This window comes from Gorilla gorilla, chromosome 17 (genome assembly GCF_029281585.2).
Source record: "Gorilla gorilla gorilla isolate KB3781 chromosome 17, NHGRI_mGorGor1-v2.1_pri, whole genome shotgun sequence".
Taxonomy (NCBI): Eukaryota; Metazoa; Chordata; class Mammalia; order Primates; family Hominidae; genus Gorilla; species Gorilla gorilla.
Genome location: NC_073241.2, coordinates 47,067,194 through 47,094,542, shown reverse-complemented (window position 1 = coordinate 47,094,542; position 27,349 = coordinate 47,067,194). Strand labels below are relative to the sequence as shown.

Here is a 27,349-nt window from a genome sequence, read left to right as displayed (position 1 = left end):
TCTGACACAAGTCAGAAAGGAACTGTCAGAGGGCAATGGAAAGAAAAACACAGGCAACAGAAGTAGGTCACCATCAATCACAACCAAATTATTTCCTGACTTCCAAGAGGATCTACTTTTCCATGACATTTGCTCTTAGAGGATGGCCTCACTTTGAGTGTCACCTGAGCTATGGGAATAACTCTCTGTTCAAAGAGAAATAAATAGGAGATGAACCAGAAAGTTCCTGTTGAGCTTTAATCTTGGTGTCCAGGACAAGTTTCCTTTCAAGATTCCTTTGAATATTATTACTGCTCAAAAATAATGTTTATGTAATAAAGATAGAAAATTGGCATCACACAGACTTGTGATTTAGTGATTATTTTGTTTGAAGTTTACCTCAAAGTAAATAGCAATCTATTTCCCATTGAACAAGGCATTCAAATTATGATGAGATTTTTCCCCCAATGAATAATAATTAAAGCCACACTGATAACCAAGATATTTTTCAGCTACCTAAATGTGTCATCTTGGGTTTTTTTTTAAAAGTTCACCCAGGCCAGGTGTGGTGGCTCATGCCTGTAATTCCAGCATTTTGGGAGGCCAAGCAGGGAAGATCACTTGAGCCCAGGAGTTCAAGACCAACCTGGGCAATATAGTGAGACCCCATCACTACAAATAATTTTTTTTAAAAATTAGCTGGGTGTGGTGGCTCGTGCCTGTGGACCCAGCTACTTGGGAGGCTAAGGTAGGAGGATTGCCTGAGTCTGGGAGGTTGAGGCTGCAGTGAGCTATGTTTGTGCCACTGCACTCCAGCCTGGGTAACAGAGTGAGGCCCTATCTCAAATACATAAATATATATACATATACATATATATTTATATACATATACATATATATACATATACATTTATATACATATACATATATATACATATACATATATATATATATATATACACACACACAATAATAAAAATTCACCCAACATTTTGTAGTTTTTGAAGCTTTCTTTTTACTCTGGCTGTCCTGTCAAATCACTAGCATCCCAGGATCCACTTCCCATTCCAGCTAGTTTTATAAGCAGCATTAAGTTCTGATCATTCTTGTTTGTCATGTAGCCGTCCTACATGATGGCAAAATTTCTGAAGAGGAAGTCCCTTTTAACACAATTAACACTTCTCTCTCAGTGCAGGGTTCCCAGCTTCCTCAGATCTTAATCAGTATACAGTAAGTGCTTAATAAAAGGTTAGCTGCTTTTACTATAATGTAACAAGTGCTCAATAAATGTTAGCTGCTATTTCTATAATCTGTCCACAACAATTATGACTATAATCTGCCATTCCTATAGCACTTACTATATACTTCTTAAAAATTAAAGCCAGGAAGAAAAAGCACACTCACCGTCCTGAGAAAATGGGTACCATGTAGTCACTGGGCAAATTTTCTTTCTCTTCTCCAGACAGTAGGCTGTGCTTGGCTCTCTTTGGTTTGGGGCTCAACTTGGATGAATAATCATCTAACAGCAGACTGGAATCTGTAAGTCTGAAATAAACCACCTAACATCAGACAGTAACAAAAAAAGGCATTTACAATATTCAAAATACTGACAGAGGAAGTTTTAACTTGGGAGAAATTTTACCAAATCCTAGATCTCTAATGTTACAATTATCTCTTATCTTTAGAATTAAAGTAGAGTTAGAAAGATTTCAAATAATGGATTCTATATAGACAGAAAAGAAAAATAGTGATAATAATTTTATGGCTACAGTAATTGCATGGCTCTTTCCCCCACTTAAAGTTTCAAGGGAAAAGAGTGATGTTTTTATGATAGTTCTAAATGCCCTTTTGTGTTAATGTCATGTTGGAAATTTAGGCAGTCTATATAAATGGTTTGATACATGGTGCATCCAAATTCTTTTGGGAGCTTATTTAAAATGCATACTTTTCTAGATAGGTCCATCCTGATGTAGGACCCTTGGTTTACACTGAGACCTTTATGTATTATAGGCAACTCCTGCCTTTGAAGGGACGTGGGGCTTATTAAATAATAGAGTTAACATATTTTATGGGAACACACAATGCCAATTGACTCAGTGATTCACAAGGGTGTGATAAAGAAGCCTTTGGTCAGTTCTGTCTTCCTATGCACACTGGTACAAACGTGCACTTGGAGGTAGTTAGTGTTCTAATAAACCAAAAAATTGACTAGGGAAGTGGAAAACATGAGAGCAGAGATAGCAGAGAAAAAGGACTGAGGAAATGAAAAGAATAGTCTTAATTTATATAGCTCTTGAATGAAATGAAATGCATTTTCATACAAACATAAACAATTTGGCATAAACTTCAGGAGTTCATGAACTCCCTGAAGTCAATCCATGAACTTGGGGCTAAAAGTCCCTAATCTACACATTAAGAAAAGATGTTAACAATAGGGATCTGTATGGGAACTCTCTGCACTATCCTTGTAATCATTTTGTAAATTTGAAACTATTCTTAAAAAAAAAAAAAAAGTTAATATATTTTTTAAAAGCCCCCATCTAGAGAATCTCTAAAGACAAGGTGAATAGGGGTATTGTGGCATGGGAAAAGCCAAGCTGCCCAGTTGAAATAGAAAAACCTTCCAAACCATCCAAACCTTGACCATTTCCTAATCTTCGAAAATCATTTGAAAAAGCAAAAGGGATTACCTAATCAAAAGCAGAAGAGAGGCCAAGCACATACATGGTACAAAATGGATATATGACGATGCGAGAAAACAAGTAGCAGAGGGCTTTGACATGCAGGGCAGGCAGCGGCCCCTTGAATCCTCCGGGGGAGTCACATGGAAATGGCCAAACTCTTCCTTCCCCACTACCTACCACCTCCCCCAGTGGGGAATATCCATCTCTTTTTCTATGATGAGCATTAAAACTAAAGGTTAGAACTTTGAATTTAAGCTTGTGGATTGGTTACAAACTGGAAGCCAGGGTGACATTTGTTCCTGGCCAGCTGTCCTGGGCAGCAGCAAAACGACTGCATTCTATACCCCGGCAGGTCACAAAGTACAGGCTGTGCTTATACAGGTCTAAGTTTAAAGTGGTATTTTCCCTCACCTCTTTATTCCAGTAGCATCCAAAATAACATACTTATGGGGCTTAAGAGTTTCATTTTTTCCCCCGTTTCCAGAACAGTTGGATTTCTAATTTCTCTCCTGTTTTTCTGCTTTTGCTTTTCTCTCTTTACTTCCATTCTAGTGGCTACAGTCATAGTCTCATGAGCTCATTATTTTTTGACATTTATTTACATCAAAATAGCTATGATTTGTTATTCTTTTCATTGCATTGCTCCTTTTTCTGTCATTTATCCTTTAAGACAAATTTTTAAAATAATGCATTTATTACATAGAATGTGCCATAATATGAGTATTCCATTCTCACAAGTAAATCACAGGAGCTGTTTTTTTTTTTTTTCTTTATGTCCTTCCAATGTAAGAGCTGATTTTTAATAGCGGAACTTTATGCTAAAGACTCATGGCACTTTCATCAGCTTCCACTTCAAATTTCATTTGGAACAGAAGAATTTTTAAAAAGCATTATGATGTTATGTGTTATATAGTACTGCTTAGAAAACGCAAGATCTCCACTTTTATTATGCTAATATTTCTTCAAGGCTTTGATTTCTAATAAAGAGTATTAAAAAATTAGGTGTTAAAATACAATGCAAACTGATGATTTAGTAATGCTAAGACATTTATGTATTGAGGCTACCAAACAAAACTAAATCAGAGAGACACAAACTTTAAAGAAAGTGACTATGTTATAATAAGCATAATTATCTTAAGAAAAACCATCCATAGTCTATTTTGTCATGATCCATGAACTCTGAAGTCCAACATCTTACTCTATCAAATTTTAAAGTTGAATAATGTTTCTAAAGGAGTTACATCGAATATGTAGATTTTAAATTTCTTTGATCTTAAATCAAAGAGCTAAATAAGGGCTTGCTAACCCCTTGGGCTTTTATGTATTTAAATTTTGAAAATAAGCCAACAACTCAGTTTCTGAGTAGATACCAAACTTAATATGTATGGACTGGTGTCAGTCTTTACCTATTAAAACTACGTGTAGTGTTTTTTAATGTACTTAGCTTAAATCTTGAAGCTTTCTGAATTTTGATGAAAGCAATCAAATTAAGCAAAAGGCAAGGGTTAATTGTGTGTGTGTGTGCAGGTATCTATGAGCCTGTAACTGTATCTATATCTAGGTACATCTTTTTGTACTCCCCCACCAATTATGCTAGTCCTTGTTAATATGTCTACAGTTAACAGATTTTAAATACATATCCTGGTGTGTAGGACATTATCACATACATCTATGACTGGTAGCACCACAGGGAAGAGATGTAGCCAAGGTACAAAATGCACTCTCCGGAAATATTCCAGGAACTCAGAAGTAGACTTACACCTGCATCTAATTCAAATACTGAACAGAAAATATCATAACCACCTACTTGTTCAACTTCGTAACAGGAAAAGCAAGAACAAAACCATTTATAGAATCTCAGAACTGAAAGAGGACTCGGGGATATTTATATCAGGCCCTTGATTTGACAGATGTGGAAAGCAAAGCCTGGAGAGTGTCTGTAACTCACCCATGCTCACACAGTGAGTTGGTGGTGAACTGGGACTAGCATTCACCTCTTCTTGATTTTCAGGTTAGTGTTCTTTACACTATACCAGTCATCTCCAACTTCCTTTTTTTTTTTTTTTTGAGACAGAGTCTCACTCTGTCGCCCAGGCTGGAGTGCAATGGCACGATCTCGGCTCACTGCAACCTCTGCCTCCCGAGTTCAAACAATTCTCCTGCCTCAGCCTCCTGAATAGCTGGGATTACAGGTGCACGCCACCATGGCCGGCTAATTTTTGTACTTTTTAGTAGAGACGGAGTTTCGCCATGTTGGCCAGGCGGGTCTCAAACTCCTGATCTCAGGTGATCCGCCTGCCTCGGCCTCCCAAAGTGCTGGGATCTCCAACTTTTATGATCAAGTACTCTCAATTTAAAAAAATTGGGGGCGTACTACCTATATATGTTTATTTATAAGTTCTATCCATATACTACTGTATAAATAGTCTAATTTTATGAAACATTCAATCAATAGAAAAATACTAAAGACCACACTTGATTTTTTTTAAAAAAAGAAGTGTTAAGGCTGGGCGCGGTGGCTCACGCCTGTAATCCCAGCACTTTGGGAGGCCAAGGGGGGCGGATCACGAGGTCAGGAGATCTAGACCATCCTGGCTAACATGGTGAAACCCCATCTTTACTAAAAATACAAAAAATTAGCTGGGCATGGTGGCGGGCGCCTGTGGTCCCAGCTACTCGGGAGGCTGAGGCAGGAGAATGGCGTGAACCTGGGAGGCAGAGCTTGCAGTGAGCCGAGATCACGCCACTGCACTCCGGCCTGAATGACAGAGCGAGACTCCATCTCAAAAAAAAAAAAAAAAAAGAAATGTTACTATTTCGTTCTATACTCCAATGGCTTGCCTTTGTGGACTCCCCAGTTTGCAGACCATAAAACCATGTCATACTGCCCATGATGACTTTGATGTTGATTTGCTCTCCCTGAATTTATTCACCTAAATTGAAGTTATGAAATCATCAGTTACAGCTAAAAATAAAGCACAAAAAAACTCGTTAAACTGAACATAAAGTAAAATGCTGGTCCCTTAAAGTTATGTTTATAATCACTATATAATTTGGGGAAATTTTTCCAGGTTCACTAGGATGAATAAATGTATTCATGCTTATGGGAAGTATAGATCTGCTTAATGGCTATGTTATTTTCTGAAAACAATCTGACAGCCTATCAGCACATTTCAGAGAAGGGATGAACTGTGGGCATTGTCTCCGCTGACTGTGCCACCAAAGCCAGCATCACCCATCCTTATGTGCTCAGGGTTAGGCTGCATTATTGGTTTCTCTGTCTTTCCCATTGCCTGTGACTACTCCAGAAGAGGGATGGTCTCAGTGATTTTTATATTCTCAGCACTGTGCCCAGTGCCTGACATAACTCAATAAATGTTTATTGAATGAAGTGAAATAAAGATTTATGGCCAGGCGCAGTGGCTTACACCTGTAATCTCAGCACTTTGGGAGGCCGAGGTGGGTGGATCACGAGGTCAGGAGTTCACGACCAGCCTGGCCAAGATGGTGAAACCCCGTCTCTACTAAAAATACAAAATTTAGCTGGGCGTGGTGGCAGGCGCCTGTAATCCCAGCTACTAAGGAGGCTGTGGCAGAGAACTGCTTCAACCCGGAAGAGGGAGGTTGCAGTGAGCCAAGATCGCACCACTGCCCTCCAGCCTGGGTGACAGAGGGAGACTCTGTCTCAAAAAAAGAAAAAAAAAAAAAGATTTATTCTCCTGTAGTAAAACCCTAGCTCAAGGATTCTCAACCCTGGTTTCACATCAGAATCAGCTGAGGAATGATTAAAAATGACTGATGCAGAGGTGGGACTTCCAGTATGGTGGAAGGAGTAGTTCCTCAGTTCCTCTCCCCAAAGCAGTGATGATATATAACACATTGTCAAAAATAACCAATCAGGGCTCTGAAAATCAATCAAAGGCATACACTACACTGAGAATTGGCTATTCATAGAACAAACAAACAACTGAACTTCACGTATGAGCAGCGGGAGTCTGTGTGTCATTCCTGCCTAGGCTTCTCCCATCCCTTACCCCCAGCTTAGTCCATAAGGTAGTTCAACCAAGATGAGAAAAGGCATGAAAAGGAGCAGCCAGGGAAGACTGACTTGATTTGGGGCACAATGTGATAAAACCCCACATCCAGCAGCACTGTGAATAACAGTAGCAATAATCTAGGTGGCAAACAAACAAGGGAAAACCAGCAGCTCAGCTAGCCTGAGGTTACAGTCAGGCTTGGGGCAAGAGCAGATTGGTAGATCAGCCAGAAATTTACCAGGAAGATCTGGAAAATAAGGTAGTCACAGGGTCCTTCATAAGCTCTCCATACATACATATATGTGTGGGAAAAATTGGAGAGGGCCAAGTTTTCCACACATCATTGGTTGACTGTAAGCCTGTGCACATGTGCAGAGGACAGGCAAGAGAGCCTGGAATTAAGCAAAACCAGACTTACGTAAAAATTACCTGCACACAGGCTGGGCACGGTGGCTCACACCTGTAATCCCAGCACTTTGGGAGGCCAAGGTGGGTGGATCATGAGGTCAAGAAATCAAGACCATCCTGGCCAACATGGTGAAACCCTGTCTCTACTAAAAATACAAAAATTAGCTAGGCATGGTGGCACATGCCTATAGTCCCAGCTACTCCAGAGGCTGAGGCAGGAGAATCACTTGAACCTGGGAGGTGGAGGTTGCAGCGAGCTGAGATCGTGCCACTGCACTCCAGCCTGGGTGACAGAGTGAAACTCCGTCTCAAAAAAAAAAAAAAAAATTACCTGCACACTTTAGCTGTGCTCCCTAACACACACTCAGATCTACTGCCAGAGGGTGGAAGATTTACTGTCTTGAGCTGTTTGGGCACAATGTCTGACCACTCATTGGCCATTAATCTATGCAGACACAGTGTGATTCCTAGGAATTCCGGCTTAAAAATGAGAACAAGAATTTAAAAAACAAAACAAAGCTGAGCAGAGACACCTGCAGCCACACAGCAGTTAAGGAGATTCTACAAGTATGTCCAGCCAAATTATTATTAAACAAAACTGAGATCACACCACTGCACGCCAGACTGGGCAACAGAGTGAGACTCCAGCTGAAAACAAAAACAAAAACAAAAACAAAAAAACCCAAAAAACAAAAAACAAAACCAAAATACAGCAACAACACACTCTGAGGAAAATTCAGAATTCAGAATTGTAACAATATATTATCTGACATGTCCCATTTTTAACAACAATAAAAGTTATGAGACATGCCAAGAAATAGGAAAATGTAACCCACACCAATGGGAAAATAGTAGTAAACAAAAATTGTCTCTGGGTTGTCCTTGATGTTGGGTTTAGCAGACAAAGACTTCAAAGCAGCAATTATAAATATGTTCAAAAACTGAAGGAAACCATGTTTAAAGAGTTAAAGGAATGTATTACAACAGTGACTCAACAAATAGAGAATGTCAACAAAGAAATATAAATTATAAAATAAAATCAAAGGACACTCTGGAGTTAAAAAGTACGATAACAAATGAAAATTTCTTAGAGGGACTCAACAGCAGATGTTAGATAAGGGAAGAAATAATCAATAAAGTTGAAAATAGAAATTACCCATTCTAAAGCAAAGAGAGATAAAAGAATAAAGAAAAATTAAAAGAGCCTCAGAAACCTGTGAGACAATGTCAAACATACTAACATATGAGTAATGGCAGTGCCAGAAAGGGAAGAGAGAGAGAAAGGGCAGGAAAATATATTTGAAGAAATAATAGACTAAAGCTTCCAAAATTTGATGAAAATATTAATCTATGGATCCAAGATGCTCAAAAAACCCAAGTAGAATAACACAGAAAAAGATACTTAGACCTGGAAATATCGAAGTCAAACTGTTGAAAGTCAAAGCCAGAGAGAAACCTTGAAAGCATCAAGAGTAAAATGATTCTTTACACACAGGGGAACAATAATACTGTTAATGGTAGACTTCTCATCAGGAAAAATGGCACCGACATGACATATTTAAGTGCTGAAAAACAATGTTAATCAAGAATTCTATATCTGGCCGGGCACAGTGGCTCATGCCTGTAATCCTAGCACTTTGGGAGGCCGAAGGGGGTGCATCACTTGAGGTCAGGAGTTTGAGACCAGCCTGTCCAACATGGTGGAACCCTGTCTCTACTAAAAATACAAAAATTAGCCGGGCATGGTGGTGCACTCCTGTAATCCCAGCTACTCAGGAGGCTGAGGCAGGAGAATCGCTTGAACCTGGGAGGCAGAGGTTGCAGTGAGCCAAGATCGTGCCACTGCACTCCAGCCCTGGCGACAGAGTGAGACTCCGTCTCAAAAAAAAAAGAAAAAAAGACTAAAGGTAATTTAATTGTAATTTAAACCCACACGAAAAGATGGAGAACAACCAGACAGTAAATAATTGGGTAAATACAAAAGACAGTGTGTGTACATACACACATACACACATGTATATGCACATATATGTATATAAGTTTATACATACATATGTATATAAATTTATATGTATATAAGCTTATACACATATATGTACGTAAATTTTTACATATATATTCTATTAAATTCTTTTTTTTTTTTTTTTTGAGACAGAGTCTTGCTCTGTCACCCAGGCTGGAGTGCAATGGCGTGGTCATAACTATAACCTCGATCTCCCGGGCTCAAGCCATCCTCCCACCTCAGCCTCTCAAGTAGTTGGGACTACAGGCACACATCACCATGCCCAGCTAATTTCTGTATTTTTTGTAGAACTGGGATTTCACCATGCTGCCCAGGCTGGTCTCAAACTCTTGAACTCAAGTGAGTCACCCACCTCAGCCTCTGAAAGTGCTGGAATTGCACATGTAAGCCACTGCACCCAGCCTTCTCTTAAATTCTTTAAAAGATATAATATTGTATAAAATACTTATTGCATTGTGTTGTTGGGTTTACAACATTCATAGTTGCAATATACTTGACAACAGTGCAAAGGAGGGAGAAGGAAATGAAGCTATATTAGAGGAAAGTTTCTATGTTTACTGGTATTCAGTGAGTATATATTATCTGAAGTAGATAGAAGTAAGTTAATATGTATATTGTAATTCCTAAGGCAATCCCTAGGAAAATAGCTCAAAGAATATAGTCAAGAAACAAAAGAATTAAAACAATACACTAAAAAGGTCCATTTAATACAAAATAAGGCAATAAAGGAGTAATTAAAGAGATAATGAGATATACTTTAAAAAGTGGCAGACATAAATACAACCATATCAGTAATTTTAGTAAACGTAAATGGAATAAAAAACTCCAAGGAACAGGCAGAGGCTGTCAGATTGAATGGAAAAATAAAGATTCAACTAATCCACTTATATGCTGCCACAAGAGGCACACCCTAAATTTAAAGACACATTTGTTAAAGTAAAAGGATAAAAAAGATATGCCATGCAAATGGTAAGCTATAGTAATATAAAACATAATATACTTTACATCAAGAAATATTATTAGAGACAAAGAGGAATATTTCATATGATAAAATGGTCAATTTCTAAGAAAAGCATAATTGTAAATGTATATACACCTAACAACAGACCCCCAAAACACATAAAGCAAAAATGACAGAATTGAAAGAAATATAAAACTGAAAAATAATAGTTGGAGACTTCAATATTCCACTCTCAATAACTGATAGAACAACTAGATTTAAAAAATCATCAGGAACATAGAATACTTGCAAAACACTATCAATCACCTTGACGTGACTGATCTTTCTTGAGTACTTTACCCAAGGACGACAGAATACTTACTCTTTTCAACATTCTCAAGGAGGGTTCATATGGTAGTCCACAAAACAATCTCAATCAATTTAAAAGAGCTAGAATCATGGGAAATATATCCCCAGATAACAGAAGAATTAAACAAGAATCTACAATAGAAAAAAATTTAGAAAATTCTCAAATATAAGGAAATTAACAACATACTTTTAAATAACCTATTGGTCAAGAAGAAATCACAAAGGAAATTAGAAAATACTTCGAACTATATAAAAACAAAAACACAACTTATTAAAATATATGGGATACAGATAAAGCAGTACTTAGAGGGACATATATAGCTTTAAGTGTTTATATTAGAAAAGAAGGTCTCAAACTAATAATTTAAGCTTCCATCATAAGAAGCTAGAAAAAGATAAAACTAAACACAAAACAAGCAGAAGGGCAATATAATAAAGATTAGAGGGGAAATAAATGAAAAAGAAAACAGAAAAATAATAAAATTAATGAAACAAAAGTTGGTTCTTTGAAAAGATCATGACAATTAGTAAGGCTTTTGCTAAATTGACTACAAATAATAGAAGACACAAATTATTAAAATCAAGAATGAAAGAGGAGACATCACTAACAACCTTATAGGAATTAAGAGGCTCACAAAGAAATAATGTAGATGCCTTTATGCCAACAAATTAGACAACTTAGACAAAATAGGAAAATTCCTATAAAGACTCAAATTACTAAAGCTAACTCGAGAAAAAATGACAAAATCTGAAGAGATCAATAACAAGTAAAGAACTCGAATTGGTAATTTAAAATTTTCCTACAACGAAAAGTCCATGCCCAAATAGCTTCGCTAATGAAGTCTATCAAATACTTAAAGAAATAATACCAATCATTTCTCTTTTTTTTTTCCAAAAATAGAGAAGGGAACACTTTCCAACTCATTCTACAAGGTCAGTATTACATGATATCAAAGCAAACAAAGACGTTATAATAAAAGGAAACTACAGACCAATATCCATCATAGAGACGCAAAAATCCTTCATAAAATATTAAGAAACGGAATCCAGCAACATATAAAACCAAGTGAAGATTACCCCAGAAATGCAAGGTTGATTTAACATATGAAAATCAGTCAGTGTAATATACCATATTAATAGAATAAAAAGCAAAAACCATATTATCATCTCAATAGATGCAGAAAAAGCATTTGACAAAAGTCAGCATTCTTATTAATAACTCTCAATACAATAGAAACAGAAGGGAACTTCCTTAAACTGATAAAGGCCATCTACGAAAAATCTACACCTAATGTCATACTTAATGGTAAAAACCAAATGCTTTCCTCTTAAGACTGAAACAAGGCAATGATCTGCTCTTGCCACTTTTGTTCAACATTGTAGTGGAGGTTCTAGTCAGGGTAATTAATTTTTTTAAAATTGAAAAGATGTAAATCTACCTTTTGTTACAGATGATATAATCCTATGTGTAGAAAATCCTAAAAAATACACACAAAAATTGTTGGTACTAATAAATGAGTTCAGCAAGGTCATAGGATATAAAATCAAAACACAAAAATCAATTATATTTCCATATACTAGCAACGAATAATCCAAAAATTAAATTAAGACAACTCCATTCACAATAGCATCAAAGAGAACAAAATACTAAGGAATAACTTTAACAAAGAAGTATAACACTTGTACATTGACAATTACAAAACATTATTATGAGAAGTGAAAGAACAACTAAATAAATAAGTATTTCATGTTCATGGAATGGAAAACTCAACATTATTAAAATGATACTTTTTTTCAAAATTGATCTACAGATTCAACATGATCCTAATCAAAATCCCAGTAGACTTTGTTCTTTGTAGAAATTGACAAGGTGATTCTAAAATTTATATGGAAATACGAAGGAACTACATAGGCAAACAATATTGTAAAAGAAGAACTAAGAGGACTTACATTCACCAATTTCAAACTTTTTATAAAGCAACAGTAGCACTATGGTACTGGTATAAGAACAAGCATATAGATTAAGGGAACAGAATTGATAGTCCAGAAATAAACCTCTACATTTATGGTCAAGTGATTTTTGATAAAGGTATCAAGAAATTTAATGGGGGAAGGGATAATCTTTATAACAAATGGTGCTGGGGCAATCAGTTGTACTGTACACCCATATGTGAAAGGACGAATTTAGAGCTTTACTCAATATTATACACAAAAAGTTACTTCAAAATGCATCACAGTTCTAAATATAAGTGCTGAAATGATAAAACTCTTAGAAGAAAAGATCAGAGAAACTCCCTAAGGTGTTGACTTAATCAAAGAGTTCTTAGATAAAATATCAAAAGCATGATTTGAAAGGAAGAAAATTGTTGAACTGAACTTCGTCAAAATTAAAACCTTCTGGTTTTGGAAAGACACTGTGGTAAAGAAAAGGAAAAGACAAGGCACAGAATATGAGAAAATATTTGCAAACATATCTAATAAAGGACTTGTATCCAAACCATTTAAATAACTATGACAACTCAATAAGAAAAAAATCCAATTAAAAAATGGGCAAAAGATTTGAATAGGCATTTCACTAAAGAAGATACAGAAATGGCTACTAAATGCAAAAAAGATGGTTAACAAAATTGGTCATTAAGCAAATGCAAATCAAAACCACAACAAAACTCTATTACACACACATTATAATGGCTATAATAAATAAGACAGAAAACAATAAATGTTGGCAAGGATGTGGATAAACTAGAATCCCCATACATTTTTGTGGGAAGGTAAAACAGTACAACCACTTTGGAAAACCACTGGGTAGTTTCTTATAGAGTTAAATGTAAACTTAGCATACAACCCAGCTGGTATTTCAGAAAGTGCACAAGAAAGTTTATTTCGAACATTATTGAACAATCTCCTTGTTCAATCGTTCACAATGTATATATATATAACACGTTATAATACCACTGAAATCCTCACGGGTTTATTTCTTAACATTCTGTAGCAATTTCATTTATTCGACAAAAAAAATTATTGAGTATCTACTGTGTGCAAAATACTGTGTTTGGCACTGGGGTAGGAGTAGGATACAAGGATAAATGTAAAACCCTTGTCTTCTGAGAGCTTTACGGTCTAGTAAGGGAGTAAATATATCATGTCAATCAAGGAAGAAAGGATGGAAGAACACAAAGCAGGAAGGCCAGTAACCACAAAGGCCAATGCAAACAAAATGTGAATTCACACACTCGAGAGTGAGTTTCTGTCTGGGGTTATCAGGGAATCCTTTGTGGAAGAGCTGGACATTGAAAGATGGGTAGGACATCCCAGGATGAAAAGCTCTGTTTTTAATGCTGACTTATCTATGTGTTGTCATTAGGCTTTACTGAAAGGCCACAAAAGAGCTGAATTCATTTTTTTCTATTCTAAAAATGTTCCTTTAAAAACTTCATCTTTACATATATTTACAGCTCCGTACTGTTCACATATATGCGAAATGCTCAGCCGTTTACTGGAAGAGAGAAAGAGGCCATGTTTTTAAACTGTGGGTCAGCTTTTTCTGGGCCTCTTCTGGGCTGTCTTTGCTCCAGTTAGCTGCTCCTCCGCAGGGCTTCAGCATCTGAATTACATCTCTCATCTTTAGGACCCTGTGCGGAGTCACTGGGAATTTGCATTCTCTTTTCTACTCTCCAATTTTCTGTTGGCCACAATTTCCTCTTTGCAAAACCTGAAAAATGATACTTTTCTTTGGACTTTTGTGAAAACGTTGTTTTGGATCTACTTTTGATTGAGAGCAGCTTGGTTTTGTGCTCCTCCTTTGATACAGGCAATCCCGGTGGCCTAACACCTACTGATTCTTGATTCTCCCATTTCCCAATCTTGACACACATGGAGGTTTCAGGAGAACATCAAAGTTCGCGGACAAGTAGAAAGCTGAAGAGTCCTGTTTTTGCTAATACTTTTTCTTTTCAGAAAAAGTTTCTTATGGTACAAACATGAATTTAGTTAGATCGACATGATCCTTGAAATTTACTGACAGGTAGCGTCATAATAAATATTATGATGTCAAAATAAATAGCCTTCCCTTGGATTTTAATTTTTTTTGCATTATTTATCTTACACTAATCTCTTCTCTTCATTTTACTCTTAGCCATATCTCACTTTTAGTTTTTTAAAAAAACTATTTAAATAGGAATATAACTGCAATTTTTTCATTTAATTTATTGCTTTATTTTTTCCATGATTTAAATTTCCATTGATATGTATGTAACATTTTACTTGCTTTTTCAGTAACTTTACACAGTTAGTGTATAGCCATGATATAAAAACAAATGCCCTCGGAATGTAGAATATTCATGTGTTCTAGAAAAGGTGGATGTGTAAAACTCTGAGAGAATTAAATCTCTTATGGTTCTTGTCTACATACATCCTTCAGTTGTTATTCACTTATGACTATTCCATAAGTGAATTTAATCAGACTACATTATGGTTTTTAAGCAAGAGTAAAAGAGTTTAACCCCATATTTCCTAGACATTATAGTATAAAGACACTTGACAATAGTATCAGGAGATGCCTTACTAAGTCTAAGGTTGTTTCTTTGTGAACTGAGGTGTCCAGGGTTTGTCAAAGCAGGTCTTATTAACTTATTTATAAAGCAGCCCAGACACCAATATCCACTCTACTTTGGGATGGTCACTGGGATTGACTAGATATTGCATGAAAGTTACCTTACTCTTGCTTTCTTGTTTCATCTAAAAGATGGCTGTGGGAAACCTCAAGCCTGTTGCAAAGGCACCCTTGGGCTTCCAGAGTCCAGAGGTCTCTCTGTGGAAGCTCAGTTACACCCCACTACCTGGCCAGTGCCGACACTATGGAGGCCAAGGGCCTGCAGGGACAGAGTAAATGTTTCACCTCTGAGCCCAGGGAGGTAGCAGCTTTGCCCTTCCTCCGCCTCTGGCTGACTCATTCTATGCCACTCTAGGAAAAGGACATGACTTCCTTCTCACAGCATGATTCACCTGCCTAGGGAAGACTATGCTATTCTGGGTATATCTGGTGCCATCTCAACTTGATTTAGGCTGCACTGAGAGCCTGGTAAAAGAGTCAAGCACAGCAGGCAAAGAAGGAACTACGTCTTTCTGGGCCTCAGTCTACATATCTATGAAAGGAGGGGCTTAAATTATATGAACTTTTGGTCCTTTCTTGCTTTAACATTCCACAGTTCTATGGATCTATAAATTGCCAATTATGTGAACCTGTTGTTACCCGGAGTGAGAATCCTATCTCTCTCTCCCTGTGTTTACAGCTGAGGGAGTTGGAGTAGGAGGCTGATACATAGAAAGGACCATTCTCCTTGGATTTAGGGTTGGTCTTTGGGATTCAGAACATAATGCAACAGGCCGGGCACGGTGGCACACACCTGTAATCCCAGCACTTTGGGATGCCAAGGTGGATGGATTGCCCGAGCTCAGGAGTTTGAGACCAGCCTGAGCAACATGGTGAAACCCTGTCTCTACAAAAATACAAAAATTAACTAGGTATGGTGGCGCGCGCCTGTAGTTCCAGCTACTTGCGGGCTGAGAGGACTGAGCCGAGAGGATCTGCCTGAGCCCAGGAGGTGGAGGTTGCAGTGAGCTGAGATCGCACCACTGCACTCCAGCCTGGGCAACAGGGCAAGATCCCATCTATTAAAAAAGAAACATAATGCAACTTTAAACAAAGTAACTCTCTGGCTTTTCTGCTTTCATAGATATTTCCCTCTGAACTTCTACCGTTCAGGAAATAATGTGGCTCATCATTTTGTTGGTATTTAAATACTGGAAGACAAACCCTAGAATATTGTATTGATTTTTGTTACCCGTGAACTATGATGCTTTTTTCTTATACATAATAATTAAAATTTTATTTAGAGAAGAAGCAACAAAATCATTTCTAAAGGAAAAAAAAGTAAAACCTTGATATATCAGCAACAATAGAGACAAGGTTTCACTATTTTGCCCAGGCTGGTCTGAAACTCCTGGGCTCCAGCAATCCTCCTGCCTTGGCCTCCTCAAGTGTTGGGATTACAGGCATGAGCCACTGTGCCCAGATTATCAGCAGCTTCCTAAGCAAATTTCATTTCCGGTAACAGTCAATTGGCTCAATATTTTTTGTTATTCAGATTCAGTCACTTCAGTCTCCAGATGGATTTGAGTCTCCATACAACTATGATTATTTCAAGGTGCTTTTCCTATTAAATACCAGAAAAACACTAACAAAAGAATAAGGCATTTCTTTGACACGATGTAGATGGAATCTGGGAAAATGGGGAACAAGTGAATGGTTTTACTATCATCATACCACCTAAAGAGAGTCTCAGAAGATTCATTGTATGCGCAAAATCTCCACAGACCATTTCACAGCCTCAAAACTCCCTGGCTAAGGGTGCTGAGGAGCTCTGGGAGAAATCTGACGGAATTCAGAACTCAGCCATGACCAGTAGATCCTCACATCTGGCCACTGCTCGCACATCCGCTCTTACTGCACATCTGGCCCTGGCTGGACTACAGCATTAGCCTCCTAACAAGGGAACTTGCTTTTGCAACAGTCACAGTGATGCTATTACCACTGAGTCAGAGCATGTCGCTATTCTGCTCAAAACTGTCATGGATTCCTTCTTTAACTCAGAATATCAACTCCCTTCAATGGCCCACAGGCCCTCCATGATCAGTCCTGCCCAACCCATCACCTTTCTGACATCCTCTCCTCCTGCACTATCCATCACTCCCCCATTCCCTTGCACGGGCCTTGATGCTGTTCTGTGCTGGAACGCCTTGCAGTGGCTGTCCCTGATGCCTGGTGCACCTTTACCCAGATAACCTCATGGCTACCTCTCTGAGCTACTTCATTTCTTTGCTCAGATATCACCTTCTCAACAAGGCCTGACTGCCCTCTTGAAAATTCTAACCTGCACTCCTGGCCCACGTCCCTGATCTCTTACCCTGCTCTGTTTCTTATTGTTTCTATAACATGTATTACCTTCTGGTATAAAATATAATTCTACTTAATATAATAGAATTCAATACAATGTGCTTGGTAATTTATCCCAAGCACCTAGAGCAGTGCTTAGCGCTCAGTAAATATTTTTTGAATGAATGACTCATAATGCCTAAACCTCACTGAGTGTTCCCCCTGTGCCAGCCACCACACTCAACATCTTACATGATTATCTCTTTTCGACCTCACAACATGAGGGACAGTCATTTTCCTCATTTTACAGAAATAGATATGTAGAAAATGACATGAATCTACAGCTCATAGCTGAGGTTAGGACACAAAAGTGTCCACAAGGCAGATTTCTTTGGTAACACATTTTGAAAGGATATTGGGGTAGGAGATGGAACAAGCTTTCAAGTTCTCTGCACTCTCTGCTGTGTTTGGTCTTCTCTATTTTTAGCGTTGGTATCTTTTGTCTGAATTATAACAGCTTTGAATGTTAGCGTGGTCTTCACCAACTCTAGTAGTTTCAAGAGGTTATAATCTGGGTGACATGTGGGAGTGGGGGTGGTTGATCAATGTGACATAGGGGTAGGTGAGGGGCATGGTTTAAAGTTAGGGTGCCCAGGGAAAGTCACTCAAGCCTCAGTGTTTTCATCCCCAAACTGCTGTCTCTTAGAGTCCTTTGCAAATATCTATGTCTGATTCTAAATGGTGGGTTAAAGTGTCTGTAAGGTCCCAGGCTTGGCATTCATGGACACTCCTTGGGTTTTCTTTGTTAGAATTTGTGTCCTTCCATCTGCTGTTCCCTGCTGTAAATCTTGGTTATTTTGGTGTTCAATAGCCTCTCTAGAAGAAGGCTAAATCAAAGGAAGCACAATGCAAAAACTACATATTGATGCTTCAAGGAAAACCCGGTGGTGTATGATCAAGGGGAGTTGCTGACTGTAACTGGCATTGGGTGCCCGTGGAAAGGGTGGGGACCTGGGTATGACGAGGGTTCAAATAACTACTCTGCTACTTTCTAGTGTAATGAAGAAAAGTCATTTAATCTCCTTGGTTTCCAATTTTCTCATTTATAAAATGAAGATAAAAATTTCTACTGCTCAGGGTTGTTGTAAAGACTCAGTGGTATAGAGAATGCAATGCTGAATTATGTCATATAGGCTGAATTTTAATCTGTTTAGAATAAGACAACTAAATGTCTACTGTTACCATGGAAGGTTGAGGAACAACTCTAAATCATCCCACAACCTAAGAAACCTGCTGCGCTGTTCTCTGGTTTTTGTAAGCTATTCATTCTTGTAAGTTATTCACTCTACTTAGAAGAATAAGAAAACATTCTTTTTAAATTATTTTCATCCTAATGTATGATCCAGCTTACTTGCAAGAATGGAAGTTCCCTGCTTTCCATAATATCACCTTTTCTGTAAACATCTGCCTTATTTCATCCCAAGTCCTTATAACATTGGCATTAGGAAAGAGGTCCTCAGGTCATACACTAGACTCTCTGTTATTCATTTTTAGACTTTCTAGAGCAACAGTTCTAAACTTTGTTGAGTCACAGAGCTCCTTGAAAATCCGATGAAAACTACAGTCCCTCTCTCCAGAAAAATTCTCATCTGTGCATAATTTTGCATGTAATTTCAGATCATCCAAGACTCTACTGAAACCATTCATGGACAGAGGTTAAGAACCCTTGCCTAATGGTTGCAACATGGTCATAAGTAATACTGCTCCTTTAATCCTGATGATATTTTGTTATTATTAGCATGAAACAGTAATCTGTCATTTTAAGAGTTTGTTTTCCTAAATTATTTTCTTTATTTTTCCCACTGTGACCAAGAACAAAGGCGTTTAGAGTAAGCCATCCAGAATTTACTTTATAGCCCGTGGCTCAGAACACAATTGGTAACTGATCTGTACTGCAAGCGCACTGACACTAAACTAGTCATTGTTCCTAAGACTCACTAAGGTCAGCCAAGCCCTGAGCACATGTAACTCTCCATAGTTTCCACTTTAACCCTGGACATCTAACTACAAAGCAGAGCTAAAAATAGACCAAGCGGAGCACTTACACTCCACAGAGATGCATTTCCAACCCCAGGGGTTTTAATCAACAACACTGTTCACAATCCAAAGAGAATGCTTTCATTTAGCAGGAAAAAGTTGCTTCATTTTGAGCAAGCTAAAATACAACCTAAAGGAATTATGAAGACTTTGAAGTGTTCAAAAAATATTATCTGCACCTGTGTTCTAGGTCTAAAAAAAGAAAGACTAAAATACCTTCAGGATTGAGTTGGCTTTCTTTGCCTTTCACATTGAATTATTCAAAGGAAAACATATTGGCATTTTCCCTCCTCTTGTTTCTAGGTCAGCATGCTTCTACCAAAAAGTTTAAGTTGTTCAAACATAGCAAGCCATAATAAATACCTACCTACAAAAATATATACATAGTAGGAAGGAAAAAGTAATGAGTTTGAACACAGAAAAATAATTACAGTTCCATTCCCTAGAGAAAGTTTATTATCTAAGGCTCTTTATGGCCAAAATGGATAAGTCTTCCGAGGATTATATAGAGCAAATGTTTTCACAATAAAATTTGCTCAAAGGGTTAATTAGTAATGATATATCAGATTATGAATAAATATAAATATTGCATATGCGGCTAAAAGAAGGATTTGTATAAAATTAAAATAATTTTAATATAAAATTTTGCAACAGAATTGAGAAAATAAAGATCCTTTAAAAATACAGATTCATAAAACTCTAGATTCTACAGCACTGGGGAAATGAAATAAGTACACAAGGAGTTACACTGACAACTGCCTTATAATGAAAATGCCCATCTTCTATAAACCTAGCACAAACAGTCCAGGAAAATGGATATTTAAAATGTAATCTTTCTCTATTACACGTACTTTCCTAAATGAGGTTCTTAAGCATATCTGCAGAACGTTTTTCAGGGAAACAAATTGAGGCTGTCATATACATATGGTATTAATTCCTCCCAGCTTTTATTTGGAAGGCAGTTCGTCTGAGGCAAGTGCTAAAAGAAATGAATTCACCTCAGTGACAGTATTTCCCTATCTGCAGCCAATGTGTGATCCTTATGAATATCCCACGGCAGAATATGACCTATGAAATTGAGACTGTGAAGTGATCCTGTTCCATTTTAATGGAATTTCAGAGTGTTGCCATCATACACTCCAGGTAAACCCCAGCAGAGTCTGGCTCTGTTACTGAACCCAGCAGAAGCTCCCAGGAGGCCACCATCACTGATAAAATGATAGCTGTAGATCAGGTGCTGCTCAAACCCAACAGGGATTTAGGAATTTCTGCCTTTGGAAGCATGCCTCACTTCTAGTTAAACCGACCACTCTATTATTTTCTCAATAACTTTTTAGATTCCCAGAGAAAACAGCTTTTCTAGTTGCCCTACCAGATATTTTGTGGGCTTAAATTTTGTAAGACTGAAAAGTATGTTACGTTTATAGCAAAAAATGCAACCTATGCCAGGTACTTTGGAGAAGAGGAAAAGAGGCAGCAGGTGGTTATCGACCACATAGCCCAGAAATGTCTATGTTTTGAAGATCAGCAATTTTTTTCTGTGGACTCTAGATAGATTTTAAATAAAAGTCACGTGTATCTTGCAAGTGTTTTTTAATCTCCATGAAATATTTCATTCTGAATATGAAGAAAATAAAACTTGCCTTGGACTGAGAAAGTAAATATCTGCCCAACATTCATCAGGCTGAAACAGCAGACACAGATAAGCCAACTGCAAAGTGCCCAGGAAATGACATTTCTCCCAGGGACGTTGCTGTTGTAAAGTGTCATGGTAACCTCCTTCTTTGAGTGACTATAGATTCACTGAGAAACTTTCTTCTCTAATATCAAAGACAATCAGTGAGCTTGCTGTTTAAAATTATATCAGTAAGAATAAAACATCTCACTCTTGCCTGCAGGATCTTAGTTGCTTCATTGAAGCAGAGAAGCAGCCTCAATTCCCACTTCTGGTGAGAAGTCCCAGATAAGGGGCTTGGGGATGCAACAGTCCACATTTATCTTAATTTTATTGTTTCCAAAGAAATAGCACCCTGGGTTCACTTTGCAGACCAGACCTGCGTCTAAGCTCCACTCTTCCTAGAAACCTAAAATAACCTTTTTTCCTCTAGTGTTTAGTCTCCTTCATTCCATTGGGTCAATAAACCTACTTTTGTCGGAATACAGGTTGGTTCCTATTATTCTTAGACTGACTGAGATAGGGCCATGTTTTTATCAAATGGTCGAGCTAAAGAAAATATCTGCTGCATAAATAGTAGCTCCGAATTTTAAGTATTTGCTATTAGATATTGAAAAAATATTTAATAGAATATATCTTCGCAGTAGTTCAGTCTCCTGTGCCCTGTGAATTTTAAATTGTATATATCAGCTTCTCATCTAGGCAGAAACATTCTGAGCGCAAGGAAACCCGCTGTGAATACTGAAATGATCTTTTCTGGCCCTGCTGCTGCTAAAGTAACCTGTGACAAAATTTCCCTGCTCTTAGAAATAGCAAATTGGCAACACAAGCAAGACTCGCCCGTGAGAACACCAAGCTCTTAGTGAAGCTAAAAGAGACAATAAAGGGAAATAGGTAGGCACGGGTCCCAGGTCTCCCAAACAAGGTCTGTCTGCACACTTGGTTGAAATGCAGGGCTGCCGTATTTAAGAAGTAACTGGGAGAAGCTGGGCACGGTGGCTCACGCCTGTAATCCTAGCACTTTGAGAGGCCCAGGCGGGTGGAACACCTGAGGTCAGGGGCTCAAAACCAGCCTAGCCAACATGGTGAAACCCTGTCTCCACTAAAAATACAAAATTAGCCGGGCGTGGTGGTGCATGCCTGTAATCCCAGCTACTCGGGAGGCTGAGGCAGGAGAATCGATTGAACCCAGGAGGCAGCAGAGGTTGCAGTGAGCCGAGATCACGCCATTGCACTCCAGCCTGGGCAACAAGAGCGAAACTGTCTCAAAAAACCAAAACCGAACCAAAACAAAGCAAGAAGTAACTGGGAGGGTTACTCAGAGCACACGCCTCTTCCCTGAGGTTGGAAGGTTGGAAGAGTGCTTCCGACATACCCATGGGAGGAGCCATAATCGTAGGCTGAGGCTGCCTTCCGACTGACTTCAGAGCTCAGGGCGTACTGCGAGGCCTGCTGCTGGAAGGAGGAGGCGGACGCCTGACGGAAGGCCTCGGATTCCTGGCGGTGCGCGGCAGAGGAGCGGCTGCTGTAGGCGGTGGAGCCCTGGGTGTAGATGGCAGAGCGTTTCTTCTCCCGCTGGTAGTGACTCACGGTGGTGCGGAGGTCCTTGTTGCGGTAGCTGAGATCATAGTGCTGGTGGGACCTCTGATAAAAAGGCAAAGACATCCTGTGCCCCTTGAAGGAACCGGGCCACCTGAAGGAAAACAACACTTTTTGAGTGACTTATTACGGAACAAATTCCATAGAACAAGTCATCTAAATCAATGTGTAAAAATCAATACTCTTGGCTGGGTGCGGTGGTTCATGCTTGAAATCCCAACGAGGATCTCTTGAGGCCGGGAGCTCAAAATCAACCTGACCTACACAGTGAGACCCTATCTCTACAAAAAGAAAAAAGAAACAATTAGCCGGGTGTGGTGTGTGTGTCTGTAGTCCCAGCTACTCCGGAGGCTGAGGCAGGAGGATTGCTTGAGCCCAAGACTTCGAGGATGCAGTGAGCTATGATTGACCATTGCACTCAGCTTGGGTGACAGAGCAAGACACTGTCTAAAAAAAAAAAATAAAAATTAATATTCTTATCTTTTCCAAAGAGTAAGCCAAAAAGGGTATGAAGTTTAACATAACTGGATATTCAAAAAACTCTCCACTTCATAGCCCACATATGCCCCTCCTGTCATTGTACCTTTTTTAAAAAAAAAATTGTATCTAGGAGGTTTTCCTAGAAAAACAAAGTTTTTCTACCCTGGCTATTGTGCTTTTTCCTCAGACTCTTCATAATACATATTTCTAATTTTCTGCCATTTCATTCTTCATTTGGGACTTCATTTGGGAGAATGTGGAAGGATAAAAGCTAATACTTTTATAGTTCATTCTATATGATGGTGTCTCTATAGGAAAAGAAAACCAAGATCCAAGAGAGGACCAAGGACAAGAGAGTCATGTGGTGTTCATTCAAGAAATAATTAGCAGCACCTACTGTGTGCCTGGCACCATCCAGCCCATGAAATCCAGTAGTGAGGCTGGGTGCAGTGGGTCATGCCTGTAATCCCAGCACTTTGGGGAGCCAAGGCAGGCGGATCACTTGAGGTCAGGAGTTCAAGACCAGCCTGGCCAACATGGCGAAACCCCATCTCTACTAAATATACAAAAATTAGCCTGGCATGGTGGTGGGCACCTGTAGTCCCAGCTACTCCGGTGGCTGAGGCAGGAGAATCACTTGAACTCAGAGGCGGAGTTTGCAGTGAGCCGAGGTTGCGCCACTGCACTCCATACTGGGCAACAGAGAAAGACTCTGTCTCACAATGAAACAAAACAAAAAAGAAATACAGTGGTAAACAAAACAGACAAAATGCCTGCTCTAATTACCTTGTACAGAACTGTACAGTCTACTGCAGGAGAAAGACAATAGAGAAAACAAGTAAGTCAAGTATGAGATAGGTTAATGTGCCAAGAAACAGAGAAAAACAAAGCAGGTAAGAGGGATGGATGCAATTTTCAACAGCCTCAGCAGGGATGGTTTCTCTAGACAGTAACATCTGAGCATGAGACTTTCTGGGGAAGAGTATTCCAGAAGGAAGACCAGAGCAAAGGCACTGAGGAATGAACATGACTATTGTGCTCCAGGAACCACTGATTGGCAGGGGTTCTGGGATGGGAGAGGTATAGGAGATGATGTCAAAGAGGTGAGCTATGTGCATGGTGGAAGGACCAGTAGTGTAGGGTCCTGTAGGTAGCAGTAAGGACTTCAGCTAATACTGTGAAAGGGCTGAGAGGCCATTGGAAGACTCTGAGCTGAGACTCATTCTCGCCGATGTCTGAAGATGGACTGTGGAGAGATGAGAGTGAAAGCCAGAAGACCTATGAAAGGGCTGAGTTGTATCCTCTCAAAATTCCTGTGTTGAAGCTCTAACCTCCAGTACCTCAAAATGTGACCATATTTGGAGATAGGGTCCTTAAAGAGGAAGTTAAGTTAAAATTAGGCCATTAGGATGGGCCCTAATTCTATATGATGGTGTCTCTATAGGAAAAGAAAACCAAGATCCAAATATGTATATAACAGAGGGAAGGCCACGTGGAGACACAGGAAGAAGACAGCCATCCATGAGCCGAGAAGAGACCTGAGAAGAAACCACCCAGCTGACACCTTGATCTTGGACTTCCAGCCTCCAGAGTTGTAAGGTAATAAATTTCTGTTGTTTAAGCTACCCAGTCCATGGCACTTAGCTATGATAGCCCTGGCAAAAGAATACAAAGTCCACTGCAATGGTCCAGGCTAGAGGTGACAGGGGTAGCAGTGAAAGTGTGAGAGGTGGTCAAGCTCTGCACAGGTTTTGAAGTTAGAACCAATGGCATTTGCTGAAAGTTCTGAATTAGGATGTGAAAGAAAGAGATGACTCCAAGGTTTTTGCCTGAGCAATTGAAAGACAAGTTGCTATTAACTGAGATGGGGAGGAATGTGGGAAAGTATCAGTTTGGGGTGGAAGAACAGGAGATTGGTTTCAATGCTCTACATCTGAGACGCCTGTTAGACCTCCCAGAGGAGACATTTTAAGTGGGAAGCTGGATACGTGACTCTGGAGTGCAGGAGAGAGGTCCAGGATGCAGATTTACATTTGGGAGTCAACAGCATATAGGTGGTATCGAAAGCCAGGAAAATAGGTGAGAACCATTGTACACGGAAAAGAAAGTCCTAAAAGAAAACAGATGAGGACCATTATACACAGAAAAGGAAATTACAGGCATGGCGGCTCATGCTTGTAATTCCAGCACTTTGAGAGGCCAAGGCAGGAGGATTTCCTGAGCCCAGGAGTTTGAGACCAGCCTGGGCAACGTGGTGAGACCTTGTCTCTATTATAAAAATTTAAGATAAAATAAAATAAGTAAAATAAAGTCCTAGAACTGAACCCTGGAGTATGCTAATCTTATATATAAGCTCTCTCAAATCTCACAAACATTTCAAGCAAAGGTATAGTCTCAAACCAGAAAAAAAAAAAAAAAACAAACAAAAAAACCTGTTTGCTCTATAAGGAACATGGAGGCTTCTAGTCTCCCTACTTAAAGAGGTAAGAGAGTCGATTCCCAGGGTGGCAGCTGGCATTGTGAACTTGAGCTAGCGGTTCTACTAAAAGTCAAAGGTATGTTTGTTTAGCATAGGGTGGGGAGATGTCACATGGCCTTAGCATTCTTGAGTAGTTTATCCACTGAAGCAGGCCTATCAGCCACGTTGACAACCCTGGATGAAGTAATAGTTTTATAAAAGCTCCACCCCCAAGTGTTTTAATGCTGTAGAATTAGTTTTAAAGTGATCTGTTTTCTCCAAATGTCATTTTTTAAAAAATTCAAAATGAAGAATGAATCCTTCTAAACTCAGCATGTTCTTTGTCAAGTTTAAAACTACTTTTTATTTAAACTATCTTAAAAGTCAGCATGTATTCCCCAGAGAAGAAAATTGAGCAAACTTCACTCCAGAAATATTTATCTTAGGGTTCATGGAAGATATCAGTCTACAGGGCATTTCCTAAGGGAAAAAAATAGCTACTAGCAAGCAACTTTGCTTCAACCCTTAAATAGATGGCTATTTTCTGTTACAAAATATGGAGGATAATTACCATGTATAATTAATAACTACTAGATGAATTTTGATAAAACAAAGGGGTTAGAAAATGTTAATACAGAATTACGTTAGGCAGTTATAAAGATATTAGAGAAGTTTCTGTTATGATACTACATTGTAACATGGCACATGTTATTTGAATGATTTTTCAAATAAATAATAAAGAACCTTGTTATGTTATAAACTAAATTCATTCCCCAGATGACTTGAAATGCTGTTATTTTCACAAAATAAAATCTTTAAATATCTTGCCCCAATACTATTTTTTACTCTTTTTATTTCTATTTCTCCCAAATACATTTATTTTTAATAATACTTAATATTCCTCTCACATAGATAGTAAGTTACAAGTAAACAGGGTTTGACTTGAAGCCCACATTGCTGATTGTCACAGCCCTGACCTCTGGAACAAAGGTACAACAACCTCCTCTTCATCAAGTAAGCCCTTGAAGTTAACTAAAGCCAGGATTAGCTCCAACACATGACGGCTGGAGTACGTTGGGAGGAAAGATGGTTTTAGTGTCTTTTGTTTCTTTAAGACCTAAATTTTCTTTCTGAAAATAATTTGAGAATTTAGGAAGAAATACAAATTCCATAGCTGTAATTTATGATACTTTTGTGCAGGCATTAGAGGGCAAAAGCTGATGAAAAAGATTGCCAGAAAAATCACTATGTGGGGCTCTATGTTGCCTCTGAAATATTACTTAACCATTTGAGGCCATATCATTGTGCGCGCTCACATTTATCCACATTGCATCGTCACAGCAAGATCCCTGAATTATAAACTAGTGACTTCGGAGTTAATTTTCCTTCTTTCGGTCTAATTTGTAACCAGGGAGCATTGTATGGCACATGCAGGATTGAAAATGCAGGATTGAAAATGCAGGGCCTCCTGTCTCTCATCCATTTCAGATTTCAACCAAACCGCACTTGGAAAGAGCATTAAACACATGCTTACAGTTCAATCTGAGGCAAATATGACCTCCTTACAGTTCCTGGAACAGCAGCTTAATTTCAGAAGAATACAGTGATGTGAGAGAAGAGCTGTGCCAGCCCAACTGGCACCCGGCTGTTCTGGTTTCCCTCCCTG

General features: G+C 38.7%; 1 protein-coding gene across 4 annotated transcripts in view; it reads right to left on the bottom strand.

Annotated features, from left to right (window-relative positions):
• The window catches only part of MYOM1 (myomesin 1), a 186,349-nt gene that overhangs the window by 129,249 nt on the left and 29,751 nt on the right, over positions 1 to 27,349 (bottom strand). For all 4 annotated transcript variants that reach the window (XM_055368518.2, XM_063699434.1, XM_031003674.3 and 1 more), the window contains 2 exons: positions 22,522 to 22,839; positions 1,384 to 1,524 (listed from right to left, as the gene is read on the bottom strand). In XM_055368518.2, the coding sequence (XP_055224493.1) occupies positions 1,384 to 1,524; positions 22,522 to 22,811 (431 nt within the window). In that variant the 5' untranslated portion in view covers positions 22,812 to 22,839. The remainder of the gene's footprint in view (positions 1 to 1,383; positions 1,525 to 22,521; positions 22,840 to 27,349) is intronic.